The 18977-nt window shown below is 35.6% G+C and overlaps 1 protein-coding gene across 1 annotated transcript in view; it reads right to left on the reverse strand.

The window, feature by feature from the left end:
- The window catches only part of PKHD1L1 (PKHD1 like 1), a 161888-nt gene that overhangs the window by 97491 nt on the left and 45420 nt on the right, over positions 1–18977 (reverse strand). Inside the window, exons 23-32 of the mRNA XM_046015318.1 lie at positions 18277–18449; positions 12689–12836; positions 12001–12155; positions 9771–9893; positions 8773–8878; positions 5552–5662; positions 4277–4441; positions 3189–3310; positions 1425–1557; positions 547–742 (exon numbers count right to left, since the gene is read on the reverse strand). Of these exons, the coding sequence (XP_045871274.1) occupies positions 547–742; positions 1425–1557; positions 3189–3310; positions 4277–4441; positions 5552–5662; positions 8773–8878; positions 9771–9893; positions 12001–12155; positions 12689–12836; positions 18277–18449 (1432 nt within the window). The remainder of the gene's footprint in view (positions 1–546; positions 743–1424; positions 1558–3188; positions 3311–4276; positions 4442–5551; positions 5663–8772; positions 8879–9770; positions 9894–12000; positions 12156–12688; positions 12837–18276; positions 18450–18977) is intronic.

An 18977-nucleotide genomic window follows, 5' to 3' on the forward strand; every position in this document is an offset into this window, starting at 1 on the left:
CCCATCCATTTCTTGGCTTAACTGTCACCTTTTAGAGAAAACTTTTCTGTCCCTTAGAAAAAGTTAGTGCTCTTTGTTATATGCTCTTACAGACCTGCTACCTCTTACTCATAGTCTTTTTCACACTTATAATTAAGTTCCTGATATAATCTTCTGTTTGAAATCCGCCTCCCCAACAAAACTGTGGGCATTATTCACAGCGGAGGACAAGTCCCTCTTATTCTTCACAGCAAATCCAGCACCGAGCAAGTGCCTGCCCCTTACTAACTGCTTGGTAAGTGTTTCCAGAATGGATGAAAAGTATGTGATATATACATAAACCCAGTTCCACAAAGAATCCTACAACCTAACCTGAATGGTATTGGTCCCAAAACGAAGCACATACTGCACTGTATGGGTTATTCTCAGAACACTTTGCAAAAAAAGATGTAGATAGGTGGAAAAGCAACTGAAATATTATAAAGTTAATGACTATTTCTTTTCTTATCCCAAAACCATTAAGCCCATGTGTTCTATAACTCCCCAAGTTTATGGTCATTACTATACCTTGTTGATGCGAAGCCCCAGTTTCTGGCTTCTACGTAGATATCATGTTTTCCAGGAGACAACTTGGGCAAAAGACATCTAATATCTGTGAAATTCCACTGAAAAATCTGGCAGGGTTTTCCTCCGACATATACCTCCACCTTCTGTGCGAGTTCATTTCCAAAGTTATAACCCTTAATTGTTAAATTAACTTCTCCTATTATTTTAAAAGAGAATAAAAGTTTTTTTTTTACAAGAGGATTCAACTCATTCTGTGGAATAAAATTTGCATATTAAGTAAACCCACTCATTTCTTATCTTTTATTGGATTTAGGAAATCCTAATGCTTATTACAGAGGCAAGAAAAATAAAATCGGTGAAAGAATTGATAGCTACCATGTAGAGAAAAATTCATGTTAAATTGTTTCATAGGGGAAAAAAAAGACGGCAAAGTGCTTTTTGAAAAACCTAATATTTTTCTCCTTATTACACATGTTCAAAGTGAAGTAATAAAAAGACTAATCTATTTTTTAATCTAAATTTTTTTAAATATTTTATTTATTTGACAGAGAGAAATCACAAGCAGGCAGAGAGGCAGGCAGAGAAAGAGGAGGAAGCAGGCTTCCTGCGGAGCAGAGAGCCCGACGCGGGGCTCGATCCCAGGACCCCGGGACCATTTTTAATCAAATTTTTAATCTAAATTTTTATTTAAAAAAATAAAACTTGTAGCTGGTTTTGCTTTAAGAAACAACTGCAGAAAAAACTGTTTCTAAAACCTTTCTAGAAATAGTTTACTTATCTATTTGATGTATATACATCTTACATATACATGTGTATTTTTCATATATATACCTAACATATATATGTCAAATGACTGATCTTATTGAAATTTTTCTTACCTTGTATTGTTCGTACTTTTGGACCAAAATCAGTTATAACTGGAGTCTGTAAACAATTATAACTATAAGCATCCTTTGCTGTGGCTTGAAATCCGTTGGTAATAACTGAAATATCAACTGTACCCTCAATTCTCTGAAACAAAAAGAAAAAAAATTAGAAAATACTAAATGTTGAGATGAAGAAATCCAAAGGCTAAAAACAAATAGAATTTTTCAAAATAAACTGCTGAAGATGCTTGGTTTCAAACTCATGAATCAGAATCATCTTCAGATAATTAGAAAGCTGTGGTATCCAATGTAGGCTACATATTTTAATTTTTTAGGTAAAGGTATATGATATAGTGGTTTCAAGGGTATTTATGACCAATTTAAATGCATATATATTATTGGATTCCTAAGGGCTCTGCAATATAGTTAAGATGCTCTGGGCAAGTGACTCTTATGTTTTTAATTTTTTAAAAAGATCTTATTTATTTATTTGAGAGAGAGAGAGAGAGAGAGAGTGAGCGCAGGAGCAGGGGGAGGGGCAGAGGGAGAGAGAGAGAGAAGAAGACTCCCCGCTGAGCAGAGAGCCCAATTTAGGGCTCAATCCCAGAACCCTGGGATCATGATCTGAGTCAAAGACAGACACCTAACTGACTGAGCCACCCAAGCACCCCTGGACAACTGACTTTTTTAAACTGATAAAGCAAAGGTGTTAAAAGTTTCGACATTTTGCTCTTAAAATACATTCATATGTAATTTTGAATTCCTCTTCACTGAAGAATCACATTATTTTATCTTTTTTGCTGACCTAGTTTCAGAATCTGAGACTAAGACACTTGGAAAAATATTTGGCGCTTTCACTGATGTAATATCTATTCATTTCCCAATTAGGAAAAAATGCTTTTCCAGCATCTAGTATTTGTTAAAACAAATACTAGATGCTGGAAAAGCATTTTTTCCTAATTGTGCACTCAGTGTTTAACTAAATGACATAATTTAAACAAAGTTTTCATTTACCATATCCTCTAAATTTTCATCATCATTTGGTCCAACACAATCTCCAATTTACTTTTCCTACAGATTTCAACTACATAATACCCACACTGAGTCTGCTCAATTTTTTTTTAATGTTAGTTATTGGATTTAGCATCCTTTTGCACATAATAAGCAAACAAAAGTTTTGGTTTAAATTTAAACACTATTTTTTTTAAAATAAAGAACAATGATTGGTGCTAAGATACACTATTACATGAGGAATTTCACACGGGTTTTTGGTGGATATTTATTTATTTATTGTTGACAAATTGAAACTTTAACACATTTAAGATGTATATTCTTTTTTAAGAAATGAAAAATATCTAGATTTGCTTCTTTGAATTTTTTTAGACTCTTAGTACTGATTTTTTTTCATCCTTGGATTTATCTGGCCAACTCTCATTCATCCTTCAAGTTCTGATAGGCTCTTTCTGAGAGCCTCTCCTCACTATATTTTATTTTTACTTTGTATCTACTTCTATTATTTCAAGTGGAACACATTGTTTATTACTGGTTTATGTGTCTGTCTTTCTAAATGGTATGTATCTAGAATGTAGATATCTAGAATGATATCTACATTCCAGATACATCTTAGCAGAATGTATCTAGAAATAGCTGAATGTTGAAGAAATACAGAACAACACTGTAATGCCACAGTTCCTAGGTAAAAATGTCACGTGTTTAACATACTGAGATTTTCATAAGTTTTCAGGGGGAAAAAAAGACTGAAATCAGATGCCTTACTTTTGGTGTTCTGCAGGTTATTTTATTCAAATCCCCTTCAATCACATTGCAGGTTTCATTTCCAACTAATACCTTTGAATTTTCATTAAAGCCAAATCCAGATACAGTCAGAAGAGTACCACCTTCAAAAGGAAACAACAACAGTAACAGATCAACAATAACAAAAGGAAACTTTGTCAAGAATCTAACTCATCATTCAAGAATTTTCTAATCATCAAGAGATGTGTTGGCAAATAATCAAGGACCAGACTCAAGATGTATATAATCACCACCACATCCGGGAGCCAGAGCTCTTAAAGTCTGGAACCATAAAGGAATTGAGCTAAGTGATTTAATGTAACAACAGATTTGGAACCACCATTTGCTCTGGGGTATCACTAGCAACAACTGCTATTTTCCATATAGTCCTCTTCATCCTAAAGAGAAATTATGCTGTTTCTATATGCTTACCCATTCTGTGGGTGGGAATGAAAGTGAATTAAGACTCTTCCCAAATCTCAAATTTTAACACCTGTAAGTAAAAGGAACTAAGAAAAAAATCCCAACAAAACAAAAATAAAGTAAAATAAAAACACAAAACACACTGAAAAGACCAAGACCAAAGCAAAAATCCAAAACTAAGCATGGTCTAACAAAGGGAAAAGAAATGAAGCAGGACAGAAAAAATGGGTTATTTTCTTTCCATCTTCTGCATCAGCCGTCCTTTCCCCGATTTGTTCCTGGAACTTTTTCTGGGTCAAGTAGCTCCACTGAGACTGTGGTTACAAATGGAGCAGCTGGTAAGCAGAATAATAACTAATAAATCTTATCCTGACATAATTGATGAGCTTGTTATAGAAACATGTAATAATTGATGATATTAATTCAATAACCCAAGATGTAAGGACAACCAGTCACCCTGACTTGTGCTTCAGAAGAAACAAAAGAATTAGTCAGCCATTTAAGCACTGTGCCTTCCAAAAGGGGAGCCTCCTTTGTTCTATGTGAGGGAGCTTGGGGTTCCTCTCCCTCCACCCTGTTCTAGAAACAGTACAATAAAACGACAGGAATGTATGCAATTTTCTTGGTTTAGAACAATTAACTATTACCTGCCAGGCTGCCAGAAGCAGGCCAGATGTATGAGATCCGATTCTGGTAAGTGAAGTAGAATTCCTCACCCTCTACATTCCATGCTAGTCCAGCATCAGCTATGGACACAGCAACTGGGAAATGGCCAGCACTTCCATTCAGAATCTCGCACTGGATCTCATTTTCTTGTGATAAAAAAGAAAAACATGATTAATTACATTTGTAAGATAAAATTATTAAAATTCTATATTTGCAAATATAAACATTGGCCTTCATTTTTATACCCCAAGAAATGTATCTAAGGAAAACTACTCATACATTAATTGGGCAAAAGTCTTTACAAGCTCCCTGACGTTATGAATCAGACATGGTAAGAAAAAAGCTAGGTGAAAAAAATAATTAAAGCAAAGTGAACAATTTGCTCCTGATTCCCACTGAGGCAAACAAACAAACAAAAGGTTATTTTAATAATAATTTAAAAATCCTAATCTGTAAAATCATTTTTACCAATAATTCTAAAAATGTTGGTTCAACATACAATTTACATCCAAAACTAAGAAAAATACCAGGTTTCATCAAGAAAGGGTGATCAAAACCTAAATGAAAATCTATCCTTCACACTTTATTTAGAACAGTATATGTACATTTATATTACAGGTGCATTATTGACTTAGATCTCAAGAATGCACAGAGTATCTGAATGGAAAAAAAAGTTAATTATATGGAAGGTACATTGTTTATGTAATTCCAGCCTATTAAAGTTAAGGAAAATACCGAGGATTATGAAAGATAATTTTTAGGGAAATAAATAATCATGGTTTTCACTTTTTCAAGAATTGAAAATGTGAATAATCTTGAAAATCTGGGTTAATGGATAGAGATTTTGTTGGACTAGTAGTCAGGGAAGATAGCCATGTCCTTTTGCTGCTTTACTAAAGTGACACTGTCAAAGCATGGGCAAAAGGAACCACGGAACACCACCAGCGTGGCAGCATCTATATTTTTGTGTCCTAAAGACATACCAAAGAAGGAAAGCTTTTATACAATCACTCTATGAAGGGAAAGGTACAAAAATTAGCTGTTATGGGATAAAGACACTTTACATCACTGAAAGAATTAGTTTGTGGTCATAATCAAAGATTAAAAAGATAGTGCATTCATCCACAGAAGTTTGTCAATTTCATGCCCCCGTAGCGTACTCCATAGAAGTATTATTATAATACTGCTCTTTGAGCCTATTTTCTCTTAGAGAAAAACAATGAGATCTAATAATAATAATTTTACAAAGGACCTACCAACCACAGAGAGAAGAGAGCAGCCCATTGGTCCAACTGAGACTGATATAGCTGAATTAGGAGAAAATCCAGAGCCTGATATGGTTAGAACTGTGCTTTCTTCATAGGACCCTGAAAATGATGATTTTAAACAACAGTATTAAAACAACAACAACAACAACAACAACAAAACACCCCACAGAATCTGTTGTTATGAAATCAAATGCTTTGCAGAGAAAAGCCTAACTTCTAAAGGCTATAAACAATAAGCCTATTAAGAAAGCAGGGGGGAAAAAACCACATATTTCCCATGGTAAATTTTTTCCCATTGAATTCCTCTACATTGCTTCATGTTTTAAACCTATAGGTTAATAGAGATGAGCAGAAGAATTGTCTGCTGAAGTATGGAATGGCATAAGGAAAGGAAAATTACTATTATGACAAATAAGCAGTCATCTCTATATGGTAAATTATACTATGACAGAAGGGCTACCAAAAAATCATGATAAATGGATGAACTGCACCATATGTGTTGTGGCACTTTCTGTCTAGGGTAACACATATGCTAAAGTGCCTGAGAAAAGACCAGGGTACACCCCCTGTCTCAGCATCTTATACTTACTGTTTTTCCATTCATTCTAATGCCCAGATTTGACTGGTAAATGGTATAGTCACCCTACCTATATGACATCACATACAATATGGATTCCACATGGATTTAAGTAGCTAAGAATGAGAAATGCAATACTCTAGAATTTTAGAAGAACATATAAACATCTTAACTTTAATGTATAGATGGGTTTCTTAAATGAGATTAAAAAGTCATGGTTATAAAACTTGGGTATTCATCCTTTCTTTTTTTTTTTTATAAACATATAATGTATTTTTATCCCCATAGGTCAAGCAGAGAGAGTCAAGTATCATATGGTTTCACTTATTTGTGGAGCGTAACAAAGGACATGGAGGACATTGGGAGATGGAGAGGAGAAGGAAGTTGAGGGAAATCGGAAGGGGAGGTGAACCAGAAGAGACTATGGACCCTGAAGAACAACCTGAGGGTTTTGAAGGGGCGGGGTTGGGAGTTTGGGGGAACCAGGTGGTGGGTAATAGGGAGGGCACGTATTGCATGGAGCACTGGGTGTTGTGCAAAAACAATGAATACTGTTACACTGAAAAAATAAATAAATAAATAAAAATTAAAAAAAAAAGTCATGGTTAACCATAGAGGAAAAATTAATAAATTGGAATAAATCAATGACCGAAATGGATCCATAAGCAAGATACCTACAACAAGATACTAAAACAAAGTTCAGGTGTCATACCTGTGCATAGTATTGGTCAACATAATATATAATACCCAGCTATAAGTCAACAGAAAAGAGACACTCTGGTAAGTGGATAGAAGATGTTAACAAGCAATTTGCAGAAGAAATGACCCAAATATCTGAGAAGCATATGAGAAGATGCTCATATGCACTACTCATCAGGGAACAGACAAATTAAGATGATGATGAGAGAACCTTTTCACCCAACAAATTGACCAAAATTAGGAAGCTGATGATTCCACGTATCGACAAAGGATGTGGGGAATACAGCACTCTCATGCCTGTGGCAAGTACAGGCGATCTGGAGAGCAATTTGGTCACCTAAAACACTGAATACACACTAACTTGTTTATTATCCAGCAATTCTCTCTCTAGGCATATACCCTAAAGAAGCTCCAGCATGTATACAACAGGAGATTCATGCAGCAAAGCTCAAAACAGTCACATGCAAAAGCAAAAAATTGGACACAATCTAAATGTCCCTCAATGGAGACAAAAATAAATTGGTATATTCACAGAGTATTTTAAGATGATGAATTGGACATGCATAAAACCGTATAAATATTTCTCAAAATGAATGCTGAATGACAAAAATCATATGCAAATGATATTTACAGTGTAATAGCTCTGATGTTTACATTTTCAACATCTTTCTCATAAGCTTTAAAAAACTGGCAAAATCACCACATGTGCATCTGATATACAAAAGGCAAAAATGTCATGGAAGAATACATACAAAATTAATTATTATGACAGCCTGTGGGGAAATCTGTAGGCACCAGAATCAGCAATTGTGTCTCAAGAGGACATTAGCTATTCCTATAATATTTCCTTTCTTAAATTAATGACTGGTAATAATATGACAAAATGTTAACCGAGCTAATTGTCCATGAAGAGAATATAGGTGTTTTTATAGCATTATTTATACTTATATTTCCATTATTTTCAAATTTATCAAAATATGGCAAAAGGCAATTCAGATTGCTAATTATTTAGAGTAAGAAACAATTTTTTCAGGAAGTTCATATAAAAATGGAAATTCATTATAAGATACAAGGATAGATGTAAAAATGTAAATATCAAAGGACCACAACCAAATGAAAGTTAATCAAATTCTTATTCTTGACAGTTTTGACCCCGTGACATGAATTGTCCCAAAGTAATATCATTATTATAAAAAAGTTTGAAGAACATAATCTTTCAACACAAAGATGTGTTTTTAAAATTTCCCTTTTTCCCCTGATATTTAATTAGCACATGAATTTTCCTACTAGTCACCAAGATTAAATCTGTGATGATAGCATCAGAGCTTATCTTCTGGACTGAAACAAAAGACTGCTCCTAACAATCCTTAGTCCTGTTATTTATTTCAGTACTTGGGCATTCAGACACAAAGTGTAATCATGTGTTTTAAAGTAATAACATATTATGAAGATATGGTACAACGTGTCACCCAAGAATGAGTTCTTGGCAATAATTTTTCTCTCCAGTTCTCAAGCCTAGGACCTAATTATTTTCTTTTACTAAATAGCAGCTCTCTCATTACCAGTGTTTTAGTACTAAATCGCCTAGAAGTCATCTCATATGATGAAAGATTCCTGTTAATACCTCAGCGAGCAGAATTTCACAAAAATGCTCATCAGAGTGAAATTTTAGAGACTGAATCTAACATGGTGAAACTACAGAAGTAGAAGACTGGGGAGTTCAACTTCAAATGTGATTTTTTTTTTTTAACAAAAATAAGCAATAAGTGCTCTTTTCACAGTTTTTTGATCTGATAGATTTTTTTTTTAACTGTGTATAAATGTTTGCTTGCCAGAGTTGGTGAAACTAGTATGTTTAAAAAAATCATTAGTAGTTTACATTTTTGCTAGTTGTCTTCCACCCACCACTCTACATTAAAAAGCAGGAGATTACCTTGAGATGGGTTTATGGCTCGGACTAATGGTGTGGCCATGGGATCCCATGTAAACCCACAGTCACCCGAACATTTAGCTGGAATTCCATTGACATAGACTTCAACCTTCAAATAAAGAAACACAGACCGAGAACAGGGGTAGCATGGCTAAGGAGAATATGCATAAGATTTAAACAAATGATGGAATTTTGTTTGTTTGCATGTTTGTTCACAAAAATTAGTCTATTCCTTTATACTTTTTCTGCTTTGACCATTATTCATTCAGCAAATGCGCCTACGATGCAAAAGCATGGTTGTAAATGTTAAAATATAGTAATACAACATTAAACACAACCAATGACATCCCTGATGTCACTCAATTTATCTTCTAGTTGCACAAGACCATACAGTTTTTTGTAAAGATTATATTATGTATTTGAGAGAGAGTGCATGAGAGAGAACACGAGTGGGGCAGAGGGCAAGGAACAAGCAGCCTCCCCGCTGAGCAGGGGGTCCAATGCGGAGCTCGATCCCAGGACCCCAAGATCATGACCTAAACCAAAGTCAGATACTCAACTGACTGAGCCACCCAGGTATCCCAAGACTATACACTTTTTTTAAAAAGCAAATATATATTATGCCTTAGTGGTGAGTAGTGCTATGAAGGAAAATAAGGGTTGTTCTTGAGAAAGTCATCTAAACTCCTTATATATTAATTTTTTCATAATTAAAGAATATTAATAATCACTTTACAGAGTAACTGTAAATATTAAATAAAAGGCTATATTTTCAAATTCTAACAGGAAGTAGTTAAGCTTAAAAATCCACTCTTTTATCATAAAGAAGATAATTTCCCAAAAGTCATAAAATAGTATTACTGAGTTGATCAACCGTTGACACAAATATTCATGTGAAAATAAAGACCTCATCCCTGCTGTTTATCTAGTCTTTAATGTCTTACAAAGTAGTTACACATTTAAAACTATATTAAATATCATGAGGAAAGTTTCAAAAATACCTGCGGCTGTTGGCTGGGTGTACGAAGTAGGTCTCCAAGTATGCGTTGTCTGAATAAGCCGCCTTCTTTTATCTTCATAACTGTCATATTAGCCTTTTCTCCAATAATATTGGAATCATTAATCTATTGTTACACAAAATTATTTTACTAGAAAGGCTATGATAAATACGACCACACTAAATTTTTCTTTGAAATTAAGCAAGGTTGAAAGTGAATAAAAGCCAAGGATTTAAAAAAAAGGATCTGAAAACATTTTAGTCAACATTTTTTGAAAAAGGAGCCTCTTCACAAGTGAGCATAATCTATCCCCAATAAAATGCTAAGATTATTGCCTTATCATATATTGCATCAATTACAAGTTGAATTAAATGACTAAAATTAACCTGAACTTTTAGAAAAAAATATCTCAAGTAAATGAATTTACCAAATTTTATTCTCTCAGAACATTCTATGCCTTTTCTGAATATGACTGCTTTGACAAATGATTATTGAAGAGTTGAATAATTTATTCCTCTTTCCACCTGAAAGTCAATTTTTTTCCTTCAGCATTTTTCACCCCTGAACATCCTGGTTTTTCATCCACTTGTGGAATTATATTTTTTGACAATGATAAAAATGAATCAAATCAAATCAATATGTAGAACTTGGTTATTCCAAAATCTCTCTACCATTATGGTAGGATTCTTTGTTAAAGAGATAGGCATCTCCATGCTGGGTCTTGTGTGTGCCTATCTCTTTGTTAGCCACTGTCTATACCAGAAGCCTACCATACTGGTAGTGGTGATGAGAAGCAGAAATGATGAGCAAGCCGAGAAGACTGGTCAGAAAAGAGGCAAAGGGGCTAAGTGCACAGACCCAGCAGAGATACCAAGAAGACCAGTTACTAGAGCTGCTCAGCTACAGAATCTTCTAAGTCTCATTGCATTTTCTTAAATAACCTCCGTATCTTTATGATTTACTATTTTCCACATCTATAGTCTATGTGTGTACAATATATACTACAATTACACACTTTTTTTTCTCCTCCTCTTTCCCCTCTCTCTTCTTTTTTTTCCATGATGGTTTCATAAGGAGACTGCTGTATTTTTTCTACCTTACGTCATGGACATCTTTCCAGGTCAATATCCATGGGTCTACGTGTGGCTGCATGGCTGTCATGCTAAGGCATGTGTCATTTTGTTTTTTAATTTTTTTTAAAGATTTTATTTATTTATTTGACAGAGAGAGACCACAAGTAGGCAGAGAGAGAGTTGGGGAAGCAGGCTCCCTGTTGAGCAGAGAACCCGACGTGGGGCTCAGTCCCAGGACTCTGAGATCATGACCTGAGCCAAAGGCAGAGGCTCTCCCCACTGAGCCACCCAGGCGCCTCAAGTCTGTGGCATTTCAACAATCCTTCCACTGACCGGGATAAGTTCCTACCTTTTTACTATTACAGATACTGCTGCAGTGACTACCTCTGTGCCTATATCATTTCATATTTGTGTTATTATTCCAGTAGTATAGAGTTACATAGTTGAGACTACAAAATCAGAAGGTATCTATATTCAGACTCCACTAAATAATCCCCTAAAAAGTCATACTAATTGACTTTCTTCCAAAGGTGCATGAGAGAGACTGCTTCCTGACATTCTCACTATCTTTTTAATGTTTGACAATCTGAGCCCCCAGACACCTCTAGACGCTTCTCCTTCACATGCTCTGGGCCTGATCCCTCCTCCCTGCCCCTTTCACACTCTAACTAAGCAAAGGTAATTAGATGGCAACTTAACATGTGACTCCCTCATGAACTTGAAAGTCATTTTCAGAACCAGAAAATACGCTCGTCCCCAGCATACATCTCTAGGGGATGGTGGTAGAATTACAGACAGCAAGGGTGATACACTTGGTGCCCCCATAAAGTATACCCAGATTGAGTTTGGAGAATAGTGCTGCCTGACCTCCTCCTGCCCCTGCCAAGGGTCTTCTAACATATATTCCTGGACCCCTTCCAGAGGGGACAGCAAATAAAGTACTAAGAACAATTCTCCGTGAAAGAGAACATCTTGTCAACTTCATTGAGAACAATCTTCTCCTCAAATTTCCTTTTTCTAATGTTTAGTCTACAGTTTGCATTTTTTAAAACATAGTCTTAAATATCATAAAAATGGGGCAGCATGAAAAAAAATGAGGCAGGCTGCGAATAAGCAAGCAACATGCAGAAGAGAACGAAAACTAAGCCAGCTGAGGGAACCTGTAGAAGATTCTGCTTTCCACATGCGCTTCTCCACTTGATGTTCCATGAGTATCCAGCGCAGTTTCCCTCGCGTGTCACTGAGACGTGACCCACTTCTTCCACACTCTGGAGCGCAAATTGTAAATCCGTAGCTGACACCGTGGCAGGAAGGCCTGTTCACACAGAAGGACAGGAAATGGGAGGAGTCAAAAATTCACAAATAAATTTCACTCTTAAGATACACGAAATGCGTACTGTATATTATCACTTATAAGCCAACTGTCCTCCTCCAATATAGTAAAAATAAAATTTGTATCTTATTTACGCCAAGAATTTCTGTATCTCTTGGAAGCAAAAGTTACATAAGTAGTATACCTCAGATTATAACTTAGGCTCAAATATTTTTATTTTTAATATTGATTAACTTTATAGATAACCTATAAGCCAAGTGATATAAAAGAAAAACAAAGTTTTGGAAATAAAACATGTTATATCTGGAGAGGTGATGAAGAAAAAGTGAAAATATAGTTTGTTCTGGATAATTTAGCTTTACATCAATAACATTATCTCAACTATATAAATTATGTAGAGAAACCACACTAGAAAGAAGTACACCAAAATGTTTATTATGGTTGTATAGACTGGCACTGTCCAAATGATATATACATATACATATACATCAATGTTCTGAACTTTTGTCTTATACCTTTGAGGATGTGTCCATAAGCTTGAATGTCAAAACTGCCCCTTAGAGGTGGGGACGCAGCTTGAATTCTTTGAATGCGAATCTTTGACTCCCCTGGCCAATTATTTCCTCTGTAAACGGACTCATTCTCTGTCTCATTTGTGATTATCTAATTTCCAAAATAAATATTGATAAAATGATTAAACATAAGAATGGCTAACATGATTTCTATTTCACTATTGTACCATCCTGGGATATGACATAAATGAGCCTCAGGTATGCAGGACTCTTCAGAACATTAAGGAGAGTCACATAAATCAACACGGGCCATCCCTGTATAGCTGCAATAATGAGGCCAAAGTCAACTCAGTCATCTGGGCAGCAATCAGCTGGAACCACAGTAATACCTCATTAATTCACAGTGTACCCTCCATCACTCAATGAACAAATATTTATTGAACAGGCATTCCATTCAAGGCACAGTGTTAATCACTATGGGGAGGCAGGGAAACACAGGATCCAGTCTTAGCTATCAAAAAAAGTAAAGTTCTTTTTGGAGAAATAACATATGGGGACTATAAAACTAACAATAGGTGATAGTATGTAATCAGCAGAGAGAACTGTTCCAGACTCAGGAAAAGCCTAATGCTGAGAGCCAATCAATTGACAAAAGCAACAGTGCTATAAAAATTCATAGATTGTAACTAGATTGTAACATAGATTCATAGATTGTAACAGTGAAAATGATAGTCTCCTGCTTCTGATCCCTCGCCGTTGTCTGTGAATCTTGAGGAATTTAAAACTGTAATCCTCGTTGCCCACTGAAGTGAGTAAACATAATTGCTGAAAGACCTATGAAAGAATGTTTGTTCATTGCAGCTTTATTCCTAATAGTGCCAAACTGGAAATAAGGCAAAGCCCATTGATAGGATGGTTAGAGTGTGGTATATTCACACCATGGAATATGGTAAAGCAATGACAAAGAATGAATTACAGCTACATGCAACACATAAATCTCACAACAGCAAATAAAAGGAGCTAGATGCAAAAAAGCACACACTGCTTAAAATTAAATAATTTAAATTGTTTAATAATAATTAAATTAAATAATAATTTATTGATATGAAGATTAAAAACAAGCAAAACTATTTATTGGTGGTAGAAGTCAAAACAGTGATTATCCAGGGGGTAGAGACGGAATAATTTAATGACTAGGGGAAGGCACAAGGAAGGCTTTTAGGGACCTAACGATTTTCTTTATCTTGACCTGAGTAGTGGTTACATGAGCGCATTTACTTTGTAAAAATTCATGGGATTCAGCAAGGCTGCAGGATATAAGATCAACATAAAAACCAGTCACATTCCTACATACAAAAGCAAGCATGTAGAAACCAAAATTAACAACACAGACCATTTACAATTGCTTCAAAGAAAATGAAATACATACAAATCTAGCAAAACAGGTACTGGATCTGACCTGAAAATTGCAAAATGTTGACAGAAGTCATCAAAGAGGACCTAAATATGCTGCTGAAAGAGAGTAAAGAAGATCTAAATAAATGGAGACATACCCTGTTTGTGAATTACAAGCCAATAGAAGTGTCAATTCTCTCCAAAACAATGTATACGTTTAATGCAATTCTTATCAAAATGACAGCAAGATTTTTGTAGACATCTACAAGTATGTTCCAAAATTTACGTGAAAAGACACAGCACCTAGTATAGCTCAATTTTTCACAAGAACAAAGTAAGAGGAATCACTCTATCCATTGCTGTCCTACTATACAGCTATAGGAGAGAGACTGGTCGACGAATCAACACAAAGAGCAATGGAACAGAATAGAGAATACAGAAACATGCCTCCACAAATATGCCCAACTGACTCTTGACAAAGGTGCACAAATAATTCAATAGAGAAAGAACGGCTCTTTTAGTAAACGATGCTAGATCAATGGGAGCACAGGCAAACAGGCAAACCTAAAGCTTCACATCTCGTACAGAAGTTAACTCAGAATGGATTATGACCTTAAATACAAAATGCACAGCTATAAAACTTTCAGAAAAAAATAGAAAAATATTTAGGACTTCAGGCCAAGTGAAAAGTTCTTAAACTTGAAATCAAAAAGCATCATTCATAGAGGGAAACATTGATAAAATGGCTCTTACCAAAATTAAAAACTTTCATTCTGTGAAAGACCTTATAAAGAAGATGGAAAGGCAAGGTACACATTGAGAGAAAACATTTGCAAAGCCATGTATCTGAGAAAGGACTTAAATCTGGAATATAAAGGAGCTTTTAAAACAATAGGTAAATAACCCAACTAGAAAATGTGCAAAAGACACGAAGAAACATTTCACAGAAGAGGATATATGGGTGTTCAACATCATTAGCCATTGGGGAAGGCAAATTAACACCAAAATGAGCTCCAGTATCTACCATCAGAACAACGGCTAACATTAAAAAAGTAGTGATCATGTCAATGCTGACAAGTTTGTGCAGAAACTGATCACTCAAACACTGGAGGGAATGTAAAGGGGTACAGCCACTTTGTAAAAGAATATGGTAGTTTCTTACAAAACGAAACATGTCCTTACCACATGACCCCATAATTGCACCAATCGGCAATTAATCTGGAAAAATGAAAATTTTATGTCATATGAAGACCTATAGATAAACATTCACAGCAGCTTTATTCATAGTAGCCAAAACCTAGAAACAACTCAAATGTCCTTTGATGAATAAGTAGCTAAACCAACTGTGGTACATCCATACCATTTACTACTACTCAATAAGCAAAATGAACAAATTATTAATACACACACAAGAACTTGGAGGAATCTCAAAGGAAATATGCTGAGTAAAAACGTCAATCTCAAAAGGCTGTATACTAGTATGATTATGTAAGATCTGATTCCATTTTATTTTTATTTTTTTTAATTTTTTTAAAAGATTTTATTTATGTATCAGGTAGAGATCGCAAGTAGGCAGACAGGCAGGCAGAGGGAGAGGCGGAAGCAGGCTCCCCGCTGAGTAGAGAGCCCGATGCGGGCCTCGATCCCAGGATACTGAGATCATGAACTGAGCTGAAGGCAGAGGCTTTAACCCACTGAGCCACCCAGGCACCCCTCTGATTCCATTTTATATAACATTGTAGAAACAACAAGATTGTAGTGATGCAGTGTTTGCCAGTTAAGGCGGAACAGGAAGGAAGAAGCTGACTGTGGTTATAAAAGGGTAGCCCAAGGAATCCATGGAATGGAACTGTTCTATGGTTGACAGATGAATGTACACATGTGATAAAACTGTACAGAACTAGAGGCGCCTGCGTGGCTCAGTTAAGTGTCTGCCTTCGGCTCAGGTCATGATCCCAGGGTCCTGGGATCAAGTCCCGCATCGGACTCCCTCCTCAGCAGAAAGCCTGTTTCTCTCTCTCCCACTCTCCCTGCTTATGTTCCCTCTCTCGCTGTGTCTCCCTCTCTGCCAAATAAATAAATAAAATCTTTAAAAAAGAAACTGTACAGAACTACACACACACACACACATATATATATACAATATACATATGTTATAGTTATACAAGATGTTACTGTTGGGGACAAATGGGTAAAAAGTAAAAGGAATTATTTTTTTACTATTTTTTAACAACTGCATATGAATCTACAATTTCCTTAAAGTTACAATTTTTTAAAAAATTTCATTTATTTATTTTTTCAGCATAACAGTATTTATTGTTTTTGCACGACACCCAGTGCTCCATGCAATATGTGCCCTCCCTATTACCCACCACCTGGTTCCCCTAACCTCCCACCCCCCACCCCTTTAAAACCCTCAGGTTCTTTTTCAATTTTTAAAAACAACTCGTAGATCTGGACATTTAACATATGTGCACATTACTGCATGTATCTTTCATTTGAATTTTTTTTTAAAGGTCACAAACATATGTCCCATATGTCCCATATTCTTTAATTGCCCTTGAGTGAATAACCAAAACTAGAGCATACAATTACTAATTTTAATGAGCAATCTTGAAAACTGGGAGCTGACGACACAGATGCTTTGACAATACAATCCCCTAAGTTAGTTACTACATTTTGTCACAGAGCTAAGAGTAAAAGACTGAAAAATACTTACAAGACATTCATCTTGAAGATACTAAGATTCAAACACTGCACCAGCATGGGGTAAAGCAATTTTTGTGGAGTATTTAGAGTTTTTCAGTAGTTTTAATCACAGACTCAGAGTGTGATTAAGCAAAACACTCTTTGAGACTCTAATAATGTTTAATTATTATTTAACCCTAATCTTGAACTTATTATATATTTTTTGGCTCATTGTAGAAAATTATATTAATCCATTGTATATTTTTATAGGATATTAAATTTTAAAAACTTATAGGGAGCTCCTGGCTGGCTCTGTTGGTTAAGTGTCCAACTCTTGATTTTGGCTCAGGTCATGATCTCAAGGTCGTGGGATCAAACCCCACTGTCAGGCTCTGTGCTCAGAAAAGAGTCAGAGTTTCCTTGTCCCTCTCCCTCTTCTCCTCCCTGTGCTTGCACACACACCCACACACACACACCCACTCTCTATTTCTAAAATAAATACATAAAATCTTTTAAAAAATAAAAATAAAATACAAATACTTGTAGTATTTAATACTGATCTTATTATAAAAAACTGAAGCAGTACAAAAAATTGTTCAGATCCTTTTGGAATTTTAAAAAATTTTTCCTCCCTGTACCCATTTTGATATAAGCAAAAAATGGTGTTTAGAACAGAAACTATTCATTTATTATTTTATCTATTTATTTATTTATTTGAGAGAGAGCACGCATGTGTGTGACAGCCGGTTGGGATGGTAGAGGCAGAGAGAGAGAGAGAGAAAGAGAATCCTAGGCAGGCTCCACACCCAGTGCAGAGCTCAACATTGCACTTGATCTCACAACCCTGAGATCATGACCTGAGCCAAAATCAAGAGTTGGACGCCCAACCAACTAAGCCACCCAGGCAGCCCAATAACGGAAACAATTTTTAAAAATATGGCAGAATCTCAAATTTTCTTTCAACAATCTCTGTTTAGAACATTTACTGAAAGAGCCCACAACTTTTCCTTTCAAGTCAACAGTGAAAACTCTACTTAAATCTGACTGTTTAAGAATATTTCATTGTTTTTTTTTCCCATAGATATATCTCTCAAAGATTTTTTTTTCCTTAAAGATATATTTATTTATTTGACAGAGAGAGAGATCACAAGCAGGCAAAAAGGCAGACAGAGAGAGAAAGGAAGGGAAGCAGGCTCCCTGCTGAGCAGAGAGCCCAATGTGGGACTCGATCCCAGGACCCTGGGATCACGACCCAAGCTGAAGGCAGAGGCTTTAACCCACTGAGCCACCCAGGCGCCCCTCTCAAAGATCTGTTAATGAACACGAATTTTCATGCTCAAGTTCAATAAGCCTCTAACTCTTCATTTATCTTTAGCACAGTTATCTTGTCCTATTAAAAGATATTTCATCTGTATATCAGTCATTTGTAAAAATAAAAAGAAAGTTTGCTAGACCAAAGCCAATTTCCCATGAATTGAAAACAACAACTTGTAAAACTCTAGGCTTACCTGCCCAAAGCTCACAGCCATCATGGGTATATTATAACTGCAATTATATGAAGTCATGGTGATGGAATATTGGTTGGTCATACTGGATCCATTAGTTTTGGTGTGATTCACCTGAAAGCTCTTTAAAAATATCCCTTTATTTGCTAATGCTGGAAGTCTTCTCTTTGGCATTTCTAAAGAACATAGAATAAATGGGAATAAAATTGCATGGACTTTGCTGCTAAAAAGAAAAGCCTCAAATTATATCCATGTCATGGAATAAGCTGTATAGAATAAAATTTTAGAAAGATCTTAAGGCAAGTAGTTGTTGGAGCTTGGTAAACTTTTATTTCTAGAATATAAAGCTTTAAAGTCTGTCAACATATACGCCTCATCAGATAAAAGAAAATATTTAAAAACCCTGGGATCCATGTAGTCTTCTGTGGACCTGTTAGTTCTCCTCTGCTCTGGGTTCCCTGAAAGTGGTGTTCACGGGATGTGTGCTCCAGGAGGACAGGACCAGGAGGACAGTCTTGTTTACAGCAATTTCTTCAGTACCCAGCACAGTGCCTACCACATGATAGGTGCTAAAGGCATGTTATTTAATGAACTACATTTATCTGGGCACAAATGAGCTATCTTATATATGGGCTCCACCAATCATAATGTAGGTCTGGTGAAAGCAGATTCAAAAGAAGGGACTCTAAAATAGTTACATTTAG

The sequence above is a fragment of the Meles meles genome, chromosome 1, assembly GCF_922984935.1.
Source record: "Meles meles chromosome 1, mMelMel3.1 paternal haplotype, whole genome shotgun sequence".
NCBI classification, from domain to species: domain Eukaryota; kingdom Metazoa; phylum Chordata; class Mammalia; order Carnivora; family Mustelidae; genus Meles; species Meles meles.